This window comes from Labeo rohita, chromosome 2 (genome assembly GCF_022985175.1).
Source record: "Labeo rohita strain BAU-BD-2019 chromosome 2, IGBB_LRoh.1.0, whole genome shotgun sequence".
In the NCBI taxonomy this organism is placed as follows: Eukaryota; Metazoa; Chordata; class Actinopteri; order Cypriniformes; family Cyprinidae; genus Labeo; species Labeo rohita.
Window position 1 is genome coordinate 19,207,449 of NC_066870.1, and position 14,808 is coordinate 19,222,256.

The 14,808-nt window shown below is 35.6% G+C and overlaps 1 protein-coding gene across 3 annotated transcripts in view; it reads right to left on the bottom strand.

Moving 5' to 3' along the window:
- Nucleotides 1-776: 776 nt before the first annotated feature.
- The window catches only part of LOC127180205 (E3 ubiquitin-protein ligase RNF31), a 29,994-nt gene continuing 15,962 nt past the window's right edge, over nt 777-14,808 (bottom strand). For all 3 annotated transcript variants that reach the window (XM_051134201.1, XM_051134218.1, XM_051134210.1), the window contains 12 exons: nt 14,541-14,726; nt 13,505-13,711; nt 12,549-12,722; nt 12,327-12,425; nt 12,061-12,150; nt 11,772-11,886; nt 6,703-6,815; nt 6,379-6,489; nt 6,158-6,206; nt 4,087-4,183; nt 948-1,113; nt 777-855 (listed from right to left, as the gene is read on the bottom strand). In XM_051134201.1, coding sequence (XP_050990158.1) covers nt 805-855; nt 948-1,113; nt 4,087-4,183; nt 6,158-6,206; nt 6,379-6,489; nt 6,703-6,815; nt 11,772-11,886; nt 12,061-12,150; nt 12,327-12,425; nt 12,549-12,722; nt 13,505-13,711; nt 14,541-14,726 — 1,458 coding nt within the window. In that variant the 3' untranslated portion in view covers nt 777-804. The remainder of the gene's footprint in view (nt 856-947; nt 1,114-4,086; nt 4,184-6,157; nt 6,207-6,378; nt 6,490-6,702; nt 6,816-11,771; nt 11,887-12,060; nt 12,151-12,326; nt 12,426-12,548; nt 12,723-13,504; nt 13,712-14,540; nt 14,727-14,808) is intronic.

The window sequence follows — 14,808 nt, forward strand, 5'->3', positions numbered from 1 at the left end:
TCCCTGACTACAACCCCACTGTAAATGGCTTAAGACTTATACAGAGATGAGCAAAAATGTGTTTTAAGGCTCTGATCTCAGAGCCAGCCTTGATACGAGTGGATGGAAAAGTAATAAAGAACATCTTGAGATGTTGACGTCAACATGACTGGTTGTTTTACTGCTTTGTCTTTTTTACAATTATTGTCCATTTTGCTCTCTTTTCAACACAGAGTCACTAGATTCAACATTTTATAAATTATGTTTAATCATATATATATATATATTTACATAAAGACCCACATTTTAAACTTCTTGCCATTATTACTTTGATTGTATGTCATTTGACACCTATCATTCTGCTGGTTAAATAAACTCTGATAATGAACAGCTTAAAATACAATCAACTGAAAGGTTAACCCATAAAGCCATTTAAAATTGTTTTACATTTCTGATGCTTAAATTTAAAATGTAATTAATTATAAATTTGCTTATAAGCATTCACAGACACCGTAAGTGGTTTCATTATAGCTGTCAAAGTGTTTCATGTTTTGTTAAATCAAGTTACAGCTATAATGCTCTTTGAGGGCAATTAAAACATTAAAACAAAGCATGATTAAAAGGAAGAATTTTCAATCATAAAACCTAAAAAAAACAGACCAGTGTGTGCACTGTGCAAGTGTGTGCAACCACATCACATTATGAACAGGGAAGCACTGTTTAACATTCGGTCAGCCTCGCAGCTCATATCATAATGCAGAGCTACAGTTAAAATAGCACAGATTAAATGATCACTGTTTAAAAAAAAAAAAAAAAAAAAAGTTTTCACTTCTTGCGAGGGACCTTGTCACCCAGAGGCACGTCATCCATGAGTTTCTGCAGATGTGAAAGGTAAAGAAAGAGTTTGATAGATGTACAATTAAAGAAGTAATGCTTATTGACTTGAGGAAAGGACAGTATGAGCCCACCTTAAGTAGTCTGGCAGAGTATGCTCTCTCGTCTTCTCCGTCCCCCTGTCTGATGTCCACACGGTATCTCCTGCAAGCCACGGTCAGCTCATCGAGAGAATAAAGGTGGGCGGGGTCAATAGAATGGCCATTAATAAGGCTGACCAGGTACTCTCGATAATGCTTCCTGAAACAGAGAGTAACACTATTTTATTCACTTGTAAAAAGACATTTGGCTCATCTCATCTTGTCTTGTTGAGTACACAGGGCTTTTATTTTAAAGGAGTAGTTCCCTTCTAGAATTCAAATTTCCTGGTAATTTACTCCCCCATGTCATCCAAGATGTTCAGTTGAAAGGAATTGAGGTTTTTGAGGAAAACATTCCAGGATTTTTCTCCATATAATGGGATCAGTGGGTTGAAGGTCAAAATTGCCGTTTCAATGCTGCTTCAAAGGGCTCTACACGATCCCAACAAATTGTAACAAGCCCAACAAGCGTAACAATCAGTCATTTTCTAAAAAGAATAAAAATTGATATAATTTCTAACAGTAATGGGAATAACGACTTTATAAATAAACAACGTAACTAACAGCATTACTCTTTTCAGTAACGAGTAATCAAACGAAATTACAGTTTCCCCCGTTACAACGTTGTTACCGTTACTGACAATAAAATGCTGCGTTACTATAACTGAGCTCTCTGAAGCAGTTTTTATCCGAGTAGGCTCTCTCTCAGCTCCGCATCGCGTTGGGTTCTTCTTCTGATGTAAATTCTGGCTTATTCCTCTCAGCACATCTTCTTCCAGAAACGTAAATGAGCCGAGATGAACATTCACGTTTGTTTACGGAGTTGATGTGGGTATTTACCTACATATCCGCGCGTCTCACGTGGATGTTTAAAATGTGAAAAGCAGAGCCACTCGTGAGCGTGATTACATTCAAAATAATAAGCTTAGATGGGAAAAACTGGAGCTCGTGTTGGTATCATACGGATTACTTTATCAGAGAATATTTGTTTTCGACATGACTTCATTTAAAAGTAGACAATTTTCAAGCACGTCTAAGAGATAGGTATTCACTGATATTCAGGTTGTTTTATTTACATGTCTATGAAGAGCAACATTAAAATAGTGTAGATTAGTGTCCAATGTTTTATTCATTTTACATATTTAATATTGGGGGCATCTAAGTGATATGACATATTTGGACATTTTTTTATATAACACAATTGTTACTTTCCCTGGTAATTAGTTACTTTTATAATGATGTAACTCAGTTACTATTTGAGAGACTATATGAACAACTAGTAACTATCACTAATTGCTTTTAAAGTAACATGCCCAACACTGCTTTCTAACCACAAATGCTCATCTTGCACTAGCTCCACGTCCACGACTTCACAAATCACGTAGTCAAGGTATATAATTTGTAATTTTTTTTAAGAAACCGATTGATCTTTTTACTGGATAACACCCTTGTTCCTCCGCTGGGATTGTGTAGAGCCCTTTGAAACTGCATTGAAACTGCAGTTTGGACTTTCAACTCATTGGCTTCCATTGAAGTCCACTTTATGGAGAAAAATCCTGGAATGTTTTCCCCAAATATCTTAATTTCTTTTTGACTAAAAAAAGAAAGACATGAACATCTTGGATGACATGGGGATGAGTAAATCATCAGGAAATTTTTGTGACAACAGATGCCTTTGGCCATTGCACTGCATCTTGATGTTTTTACAAGCGTATCAGTGTATTTAATCAGTCCTAAAACAGAATTTTTGCTTGTTTCTATCATCCTCAAGTCATTTTTTTATTTTATTTGTTTATTTTTTGTTTTGTTTTGTTTTTTTAATGGGTTTTTGGTTGAAAGTCTGACATAACAGCTGTGGTTAACAAAATCTCAAGATATTTTTGCATTTTATTTTTCAACATAAAATAGACCTGTAATACCCCACTCATGATTTGTTTTAATGTGTTGTTAACAAGTGGCTAAATGGGACTGCAGAGCAGGAAAACTCATACTCACTAGTCTGCTTTTACAGCCTTGTTGAGAATATACTAACGATCCTGCAAAACTTCTAACTCAAACTTTTAGATCTTAAAGACTGAAAGGGCTGTCAGAAGCTTAGCGGTGGTGATGTTGAAATTCATTTATAGCCTACTTTAAGCCTTCTACTTCTGGCTATTGGCAGTTATTCCAAAGAAAGACTGGTTTAAAAATGATTCACATTGATAGAGTTGATGGTACTGCCAAAAATGATGCAACCAAGTGCAAATTTAAAAGTGTGCGTGATTTTTTTTTTTTTTTCGACATGTTTGTGTATTGTTACTAAATTTCAGTTATCAAAAGAACCCCCTTTTCTTTTAATAATCGTAAAAACCTTTTTCCACTATAAAGAACCTTTTGTGGAATGGAAAGATTCCATGGATGTTAAAGGATTGGTTCACTTCCAGAATAAAAATGTCCTGATAATTTACTCACCTCCATGTCGTCCAAGATGTTCATGTCTTTCTTTCTTCAGTCGAAAAGAAATTAAGGTTTTTGAAAAAAACATTTCAGTTTTTTTCTGGGGATCAACGGGTTGAAGGTCCAGATTGCAGTTTCAATGCAGCTTCACCAGCTAGACCTCACACATTATGTACGTAGGCGGAAGTACCGACCCACTGAAGTACACAGACGAAGAACTAACCGTGTGTCACTTTTCCAATGTGACTATGCGCAACTTTACGCATTGCATCACAGAGCTAGTGCAAGACAAGCATTTGTGGTTAAAAAGCATACAATTTTTTTTTTCTTTTTAAGAAAATGACAGATCGTTTCTCTAGACAAGACCTTATTCCTTGGCTGGGATTGTGTAGAGCTCTTTGAAGCTTCACTGAAACTGCAGTTTGGACATTTAACCCTTTGGCTCCTATTAAAGTCCACTATATGGAGAAAAATCCTGGAATGTTTTCCTCAAAAACCTTAATTTCTTTCTGACTGAAGGAAAAAAGACATGAACATCATGGTTGACATGGGGGTGAGTAAATTATGAAGACATTTTTATTCTGGAAGTGAACTGATTCTTTAAAGGTTCCTCATGGAACCACAGATGCCAATAAAGAACCTTTATTTTTAAGAGTGTACAGGGAGCAGTCAACACGGTAACAATGATGTCACTCACTCGCACAGTCCCGCCTGGCCCGGCTGAGTCTGAGCCCCACATGGTGAATCGGTCTGACGAGTGCCTTCATCTTTCTGCTCGATCACTCCGCACACACCTGACGCAAAAACAACACAGCAAGGATGCATTTGGGGGAAGGCTGAGTTTTCGAGGAAGATATTTTCAGTAAAGAGAAGTGGAACAGAGTGTGAAATAAAGCTGTAAGGAGTAGGTGTATGTGTGTGTTTGACAACGATTTCATGGTACAAATATAGCCTCGGCCTGAGAAGCGGTAATTGGATGGCCGTTTAGTGGGAAAACTGTGCTTTGCTATATGATGTCCAGCTTTTAGGCTTTCATTACAGTAAAAGCAATTTTGCTCCACTGGGCAGTTGAGATAAAGAGTGGAATTGGAAGCAAAGTAGACTTTAAGACAGAGACGAACAAATTAGATGAAGAGACAGACACAGACAAACAGATTACAGAAGTACTGGGGGAGATAAGACAGTAAGATAAGATCACACAGTTAAGGCCAGATCACACCAAGGATGATAACTGTAACGTTTATAGCAAATAGAATAGCAAAGTCCACTTCACAACTATAACAAGAACGCAACATACGAACGATATCGGAGGAATCAATTTTAGAACTTTTTTTTTTTTCCCAGCTACAGAATGATAAAAACAATAACAGCCAATCAGAATCCACCCAAGCTCAAGCATTTAAAGCGACAGACAACATACACTACCAGTCAAGTTTTTTTAACAGTAAGATTATTATTTATTTATTTTTTTAAGTTTCTTCTGCTCAGTAAGCCTGCATTTATTTTTATTTAGTGTACAGCAAAAACAGTCTGAAATATTCTGAAATATTTGTACTATTTAAAACAAATGTTTTCTATTCAAATATATGTTAAAATGTAATTTATTCCTGTGATTTCAAAGCTGAATTTTTAGCATAATTACGCCAGTCACATGATCCTTCAGAAATCATTTTAATATTTTGATTTGCTGCTCAAAAAAAACATTTATTATTATTATTATTATTATTATTGTTAGTGTTGAAAACAGCTGGGTAGAATTTTTTTTTCAGGTTTCTTTGATAAATAGAAAGTTCAGAACATCATTTATCTGAAATAGAAATCTTTTGTAAGATTAGAAATGTTTTTATTACCTTGCAATTTAATTTAATTTAATTTCTACATTTTCTTTTCAAAAAAAAAAAAAATTAAAATAAATAAATAAATAAATAAATAAATAAAAATAATAATAATAATAATAATAATAATAATAATAATAATAATAATAATAATAATAATAATAATATTATTATTATATATATATATATATATATATATATATATATATATATATATATATATATATATATATATAGAACATCTTACTCCCAATTTCTCTCAACATGGGGACAGGAGAGCTTTCAATCAATAAATGGGGGGAAAAGTAACTGCCGTTACTTATTTGAAAAAAGTAACTCAGATATTTTCTTGTCAATTAAAAAGTAATGCGTTACTTTCCTAGTTACTTGGAAAAAGTAATAATATTACGTAACTCGTGTTACTTGTAATGCATTACTGCCAACACTGCTGACTCCAAGCTTCAAAGAATCCTGAAAAAAAAATGCACTCAACTGTTTCAAATATTGATAATAATAATAATAGTAAATGTTTCTTGAGCAGCACATCAGTATATTAGAATTTCTGATTTCTGACGGATCATATGACACTAAAGACTGGAGTAATGATGCTGAAAATTTACCTTTGATCACAGAAATAAATTACATTTTAAAATATATTCAAATAGAAAGCAGTTCTTTTAAACAGTAAAAATATTTCACAATATTACAGCTTTTGCTGTATTTTGGATCAAATAAATGCAGGCTTGGTTAGCAGATGAGACTTCTTTAAAAAAAAAAACATGAAAAATATTACGGTTTAAAAACTTTTGACTGGTAGTGTCACTTCACTATACATTATCATGCGCTGTGTGGATGCTAATATAGTTATAATTCTTTGTGTAAACAGGCCTTTAGAACAAACCAAAAGATTAAACCTTATGACTAAAGACGTACCAGTCTGTGCTCCAGGCGCAGTGTCAGTATTGTAGTTCACTCCCTTATTCTGAGGAAACAAAATGACGTTCAAACAAGTATCCGAAATAAAACAGTGGAGATGAGAAGTGATATTTCACAACCAACCTGGCACACAAGTGCTGTGCTTGTGAATGTGTAGGAGGAAAATGTGAATGTGTGCCTGTGTTAAAGCGAGAGTGTGTGTGTGTGTGTGTGTATACCTGCAGTAAGGCCTGAAGCCTGGCAGGCTCCCAGTCTCGGAGGTAGAAGAGGCAGTCTCTGGGGTGATGGGCATGCAGACCTGTCACAGTACACTGGTTCACTGCACATGTCTGCCAGAGAAGGAGTGAGCAAGAGTGTGAGGGAAAGAGAATGAATAAAAAGGAGGGAAGAAACCGTGCTCTCGAGAAGGCTTCTACTTTTAGCCCAGCCATAGCTGGCTTCAAACTGAATATCACAGTCACATACAGCTCCGTATAACATGCACATAGAGCTACAAACAGGCACAAACAATCCTAAGACATCAAGATGAGACAGGAACTCACTGTGTGGAAGGGGTTGTTACATCCACTGCAGAACTGATACCTGCACTGGGAACAACTGAAGTGCATACAGCCGCCTCTGGCCAGAGCATACTGGAACCTGCAGTTAGGGCAAGCTACAGGACAGAAAGACAGGCAAAAACTGCTGCATGACAGAAAGAATGGGCTGTGTGACAGTTTTTTTTTTTCACCCTATACTGTGGATGTTTACATTTTGTGTTTGATAAAAACATGAAACATAATTTACATAATCAAACAGACTGTGTTTGTCTATTGTTGTGACAATCAAATCGCACTGAAAATCCAGGTAAATCCAAGAGATCAGAAGCTTTTTTCTGTAATCGTTAAGACAAATACATAAACTGACACGGCAACATAAAACTGAAACAAAAGATCAAAAGAAAAGAAATAGGTTTTAGCTTTAAAAAAAAAAAAAAAAAAGTCAGTCATAAAGGGAAAAATTTACTAATATTTAAAGTTTACATTATACATTTAAATATACATTTATTTTTACACATTATGTATTTATTACATATTTAAGTATATGTTTATTCATAAACTATTTATTTTATTTTTTTAGTTGCTTACTGATTGCACCGCTTGATACCCATCAGTGATTACATTTACATGGACACCAGTCATCTAATTATTTACCTTATTCTGAATAAGACAACATTATGATTAAGGTGTTTACATAAGTTGCTTTTAGAGTATTCCTTTCATGTTCCTGTTTTACATGTTATAGTACATAGATCAATTAATGACACATAATTTCATCCCCATGCGATGCCATCTGACGCTCCCTCCAGAATTTCACGTTTGAACATACAGTTCGTCTTCGTTATGGTACTATATAAACTTTTGGGTGTTTCATTTTTAATTATACAAAGGCTATAAGTGCAGTTACTTATTTGTCATGCCATATTTGCATCATCGTTTTCCACTTGGACTAAATCAGAGCTCTGGACTGAGACCAAAATGGTTGCATATGCGACAATTTTTGAGAATGTGAGAGTTAAAATTTGACGTGGTCTGAGTGCATGGTCTGTGCTGATCCGAACTGCCTGTTCCTTACAGCGCATGTTTCAGAGGTACGGCACATTGTAGCAGTCAGTATTCTTAGGAAAACATGCCAGCACTGTCACCGAAAGCCAGTTTAGTTTTACTTTTCTTTTTGTTTTCATTTTGAAAACCCTGTTATCTTTGCCGTTTACCTCACGTTACGCTATGGAGGCTTTCTTTTATATTTTATTTATTTATTTGATTCCTCAGTGTTTGCTAAACGTCCTGTCATTTATTAGTCAGCATACGATACAGCATGTGATATATGCCATGTCTCATCTTATTAATTTTCGTTCATTAATAAACGTTATGTAAGCTAATTTGTCATTGTTTTATTGTTTTTGTGCTTTTTAATTAAAAAAATAACAGTGAATCTATCTTTTAAGCATTTGCTTTAATCTTAAAATTGAAAGGTGTAGCCTATAGATGTAAGCTAAACCAAGATTGGCAATTCGAAAGTGAAAGTGAAAAGTGAGACAAACTCGCAAAAAAAGTTATAAAATTAAAATCACAAATAATACTGATGAAAAAGAACGGGTTGAAATGTTAACCACGTTACCTTATAAATATAAATATGATAAAAGAAAAACTATTCATCAGCAATGAACATTGATTAATCCCATGTTGTAGCAAAAAAAAAGTGAAACAAAATCACATGCTTGTGCGACCAACTGAGAATGTTAGTCAGAAAAGAGCGACCAGTGGGAAGAATGAAGTCTGAATAGCTATGCTCTTTTGTTTGCCGTCAAACGGTTGACCACTGCCGTGTGTGTATCCTGTCGTGAAATGCAGTAAATAAAGTCCTACAAAACAGTAATAATGTGATTAAGGTGTGTATATGTCTATACTGAACTTCGATAATGCGACTGAAATAGGAATACTCAACGTCTTAATTCGATTTGTGTTTACTTTGGGTATAACTTTAGCCGAATTAAGGTAATTAAAAATCTCAGTTTACATGGTAGATTCTTAATCAGAGTATTATCTTCATCGTGTTAATATCGGAATATTGTTGTTCATGTAAACGTAGTCGATGACAGGTAATATAAATCATATTGAGCTGTTGGGTTTTTTTTTTAAAACATTCATCCATTTTACAAATGTATTCATTTAAAAACAGTTTCTAATAAGCAGTGGTCAAATTCTTAATCCTCCTTATTCAAACTTAGAATTGGTTTGTAGTGAACTCGATATGAATAAACCTATAAGACCATATTTTCTACTGTTGACATTTAAGATCTTGATTTATCACAATTAAAACATGCCGCATACCCATCTGTGTTACAAATAGGTGAATAGATCGAGTTGGACAGGCAGACAGATAGATAGATCTGTTTAAAATGCCACCTATAGAACTTTGTATTTAATATTTCATCATACTGAATCAGTAAAATGATCTTCTGGCATATAGACAGAATGACAGATATACAGATGAAAAGAAAGCCAGATGGATGGACTCAGATGAATAGAGAAGGAGAGAATAAGTATGTGAAATGCTACACTGGAAACAACTACTGTGCAATCAGTAACTCTCTCTCACAAGGTGTGAATAAGTCAGAATGAAAATGCCTGGAAGTGAAAAATACCAAACATTAATATTTGATTTGGTTTTTCTTTACCACTGGACCAAACAAAACAAAAACAAACAAACAGACTGTATGAACAGGCAACATGTTTCTTAAAGGGATAGTTCACCTAAAAATTAAAATTAACACATGATTTACTCAACCTCAAGCTATCCTGTGTGTATATGACTTTCTTCTTTCAGACTAGGGTTGGGTAACGAATTTCGCTGGTACTACCGAGTACCGATTCACATTAAATCAATCGGTGGCAAATTTCGGTACCTGAGAATGCATCTGGGTGTGTACGTTAGAGAGAGAGAGAAGGAGACTCTGCGACATGATGTCACCCTTGCAACTCGTTCAAACACAACACACAGGGCAAGCCGAAATGTACTGAAGTGTGGTTACATTTCTAAGGCCATATGGTTTCCATTCATAAAAATGGAATTTATTCTATAGCACAAAATGCCACGGAATTCGTCAATTTTTGGATGAATAAATCAAAAGTAGGTCTGTCACTTAATTCGAATCACAATATGGACTAGTGTCTGTGAATATTAAAATGCAAAAAGATGGCTTAAATATGAATCCTGCATGTTCTTGACTCTGTATGTATGAATGGCGGAGACACGGTTTTGTGTACTACACAAATACTGAAGCACGCGTGACGCTCACACTAACTTTCAGTCTCTGCGTCTCACTATATGGCGACATGAACTTAATCTCCAGAGCTGCTGTGAGAGTCACTTCATTAGAATTTTACCATTACCAAAACTAGCATCATATCATATTGTGTACACAGAAACTTCACGGCTACCTGTCTAAATAAATGTACAGTTTAACATGTAACAGAAATATATTGCTCTTATATTACCTTTGTACAGTATAATGTACGTCTTCATATATTACATTTTGGCCAAATTTAAATAAAACAATCAAATAATAAAAATAAATATTACAACCAGATTAACCACTTAATTATCCACTTTTTCTGAACGCGGAAGTCTTGCCCGACTGGAGCGGTGCTTTACATTTCTAGTCAAAATTAACACATTTTCGTGCCGATAATATAACGCTAAACCTACCCACATTTTTATATTTAGTTATACTGAAAACGTTTCAATTCAGTCCATTTTAACATGGATTTTTATGGAGACAAGAACACGAAAGCACCTTCATGGCGCCGCTCATCGGTTTGTCAGGAAAATGGTGGATAGAACAACAACAACAACAACAAAAAAAAAGTAATACAATTATTATTACAATTAATCAACTACAATTATTATTTTAAAGGAATATTCACACATTTTTTCTTCCATGTATTTATTTTAACAGTAAACCTCTGTTTGTTTGTTTGCCAAAAAATAAAAGGGTTTAATGTTCATTTGACTAAAAATAAATAAAATCTTTAATGTGTTTATTTGATTATCAGAAAAATTAAAACAAGAATTTCTGAGAAAAAATAAAAAAGAAAGAAAGAAAAAGATTGTAGGGCCCTATTGTTCAAAATTTTGAAATTGAGAGTTGTGGACTCATTTTTTTCCTTACTGAAATAAATGTTTTTGTTATTACACAGAGTAATGTACCGAAAAATGTACCACTGGGTACCGGGATGGAATTTCAGCTACCGATACTGGCACCGTACAGGTTAAAATGCAAACGGCACCTAAACCTATTTTAGACAAATACAATCGGAGTTATATTTAAAAAAAAAAAAAAAAAATGTCCTGGCCCTTCCAAGCTTTGTAATGGCAGTGAATGGGGGTCAGGATTTTGAAGCCCAAAACAAGTGCATCCATCCATCCATCATAAAAGTACTCCACATGGCACCAGGAGGTTCCTAAAGGGCTTCTGAAGCAAATTGAATATCCATATTTAAAACTATATAAACTGTAATCTCTAGCTTCCACTAACTGTCGCACAAGAGTTCACGAGAAAGTGGCGTTCCAGCAGATGACGTATGATGTAGCGTAAATGCTGATGAGAATATGCTAGTCTCACGAGAACCAAGTTTTGTTTATAGCAAACTAGTCTCATCTTGGCATATACTGAAATCCTCAGACATTTTTCTTTTCTAGCGGAAGCCAGATTACTGTTTCTAAAGTTTTAAATATGGCTATTTTTCTTACACAAATGCATCGAGAAGGCCTTTATTAACCCCCCAGAGCTGTGTGGAGTTCTTTTTTATGATGGATAGATTGTATTCATCTGAAAGAAGAAAGCCATATACACCTAGGATGGCTTGAGGGTGAGTAAATCATGGGGTAATTTTAATTTTTGGGTGAACTATCCCTTTAAGGTTAATACTGCTCAGATCCACTCTGGCAGTCAGAATGTGGCAGGGGCAGTAATGGTAGTAGTACCGTTAGCTGTGAGAATATGTGGATTAGAAGAATGAAAGCACAGGTCCGACAGGCTTCTAAAGCAGATCAAAAGGTGACTTACTGATCCCATTATCTCGCAGGTATCCAGCCAAGCCCTGCTTCTGGTACTCAGGGTCATTCTCTCGCTTCCACAGCTGGAACTGCTCACACGAGAGCCCCGCGTGCTGCGGCTCCCACTGAAATGAGAGACAGAAGAAGATTAAAACATTATCTACCATCATTCAATGAAGTATTTATTCAGTTTTTTATCATTACACATACATATAAGTTTGTATTGGATTTGTTGGTAAACATAATGTGTTATTGCATATGCAACACTGACTACTGTCATTCTACTGAAAAACACTCACCGGTTTTTTACACTGAGCACAGAAGCTTTTCCTGCACTGCATACAGGTGACCTTGAGTTGATCGCCGTCATAGATGAAGCCATATGAGCACTGTGAAAATGAGAAGAGAATAAAAGAGATGCACAAGATGCAAGCACCTCACACCATGCACCTCTTTTCAGATCACTGTAAAATATGTTTGAACGAGACTACAGCTGTTTGAGCATGAGAGCTATCTCTAAAAAGAAGTGAACAGTGTGGAAGTGCAGGGAGGCAGTGTCACTCACATGGCTGCACCACAGGAACTTTGGGTCCTTGATGAGAGCCAGCTCAGTCAGCTTCTTGTGGAAAAGATCATACACGTCCGGTTCAAGACAATCCCTGAGCTGTGGAGTCACACACACAAAAAAAGATTGTTTTAAACATCACTGCGAGAATCTTAAAGCCAAGTAAAATTGCTGCTGTGTTTTAAGTCAAGTCTCAGTATTTTTTTTTTTCTCTTGCAGTACCTGTATGTCCAGAGTGGAGAAGTAGCTGTTCAGGTGCTCAGGGTCGTTGATGTCAGGCTCTGTGCAGACAGGACACACCATGTCTCTGATGTGCTTGTCCCTCACCGCTATGGTGAAATGCTGCTTGAAACATCCACAGCACACAGAGCACTGGCATGATGTCAGGGACTGCATCTAAGACAGACAGAAAATCACACCAAAAATAGTCCTGACTTAATGTTAAAAAAAAAAGTAACAATTTTTTTTATATATTTACAGTAGGATACTAAAAAATATATTCATGAAACATGAATTTACTTAATAATCTTTTTTTGCATAAAAGAAAAATCTACAATTTTGACCCATACAATGTATTATTGGCTATTGCTACAAATATACCAGTGCTACTTATGACTAGTTTTGTGGTCCAGGGTCACATTTGCGAACAGAAGGTAGAAATATGCCAACTGGTAGACATTTTTTGCATCCCGCTGAAGCAATAAAGTCATACAAATTTGGAACAGAATGATGTTTAGTAAATGATGATTTAAATTTTAATTTAAAAAAAAAATGGAAATTCTGTCATCATTTAATCTCCCTTGTGTTGTTCCAAACCTGTATGACTGACTATCTTCTGCGGAACATAATTTTATTTACGTATTTAAAAAAAAAAAAAAAAAAAAATGTTGTTAACCGAAAAGTTTCTGTTCCCATTGACTTTCATTATATGGACATATTACTATAGAAGTCAATTGGAACCAAAACTCTTTGGATACCACAATGATTCAAAATACTTTTTTTTTATGTGTTCCACAGACGAAAAAAAGTCATACAGGTTTAGAACAAAATAATGGTGAGTAAATGACTTCTGGGTGAACTTTCCCTTTAACAGCTCATGTGCCTAAAGGTAAGGGCATTCTGATGTGAAAAGTGCAAGATTTGGATCCAGTCACATAGAAGGAGCTGACGCAAAGTACCTTGCTGTGGGGAAAAACTGACAGGCAGATAGGGCATTCCTTATTCAGCACACGGCGAATGAAGTCCCGGTCAGGTGATTCACGCACGGCCTGAACTACATCCTCAAGTGTGTAAGTTGCTGTAGGGTCCCGGAGCAAAGACAGAACCAGCTCACAACGCCCCCAGCTGGGCAGATCAAACACTGCCAGGAGCCTACGGCAAACATGCTAAACACAGACAAAGCACAAGTTAACTTGTAGTGTTTAATATAACATTTAAAGGGATAGAACACAAATTAAGACTTTTTTTAGATGAAATCCGAGAGCTTTCTAACCCTGCACAGACAGCAATGCAACTGACACGTTCAAGGCCCAGAAAGGTAGTATGGACATTGTTAGAATAGTCCATGTGACATCAATGGTTTAATCTTAATTTTAAGAAGCTACGAGAATACTTTTTGCCCTCAAAGAAGACAAAAATAACAAACGTATTCAGCCATTTCTTCTCTTCCTTGTCATTTTTGTTTATGAGAGTACTGCTGTGTCAGGGTTATAGTACTCTCGTGACTGACACAGAAGAGAAAAAATGGTTGAATAAAGCCATTTCTTTTGTTTTCTTTGCGCACAAAAAGTGATCTTGTAGCTTCATAAAATTACACTTGAATCAATGATGTCACATGGAATATTTTAACAATGTCCTTACTACCTTTCTAGGCTTTGAAAGTGGTGGTTGTATTGCTGTCTATGGAGGGTCATAAAGCTCTCAGATTTCATCAAAAATACCTATATTTGTCCGAAGATGAACAATGGTCTTAAAAGTTTAGAAATGACATGATGATGAGTAAAATTGAGTAAAAAAAAAACTATCCCTTTACATTTTCACCAATGACCACTTTAAACATCTTTGGCGGCCAACTTTATGTAATTAATTAAAGATTTAAATATTTTATATATCATCTTACAAAAGATGATACAGACTAAGTTGTTTTGCACATGTAGTGGTGAGAAAGCAATGCAGTGGTTTGGTGAAGCTCCATTAAGGCAAAAGGCCAGTCACCTGTTTATCTGGATGGTTGATGTCGATGGCGGGCTCTGGTTCGTCGCTCCACATGCGCTGATGGAACGGCTCCAGTAAAGGGCGCTGCAGCAGAACAAGAGCCCCCCTCACATCCCCTCCACTCTGCCGCAGGGCTTCTTCACAGCGGGTCACGTCATTAAAGCCCAGAGAGCCAAGCTCTTTTACCTAACAAAAAAAACCAGACAAAATGTCATTTTTACTTGGAATATACTTACAAATCTGGACGATACCAATAAGACGATTATTA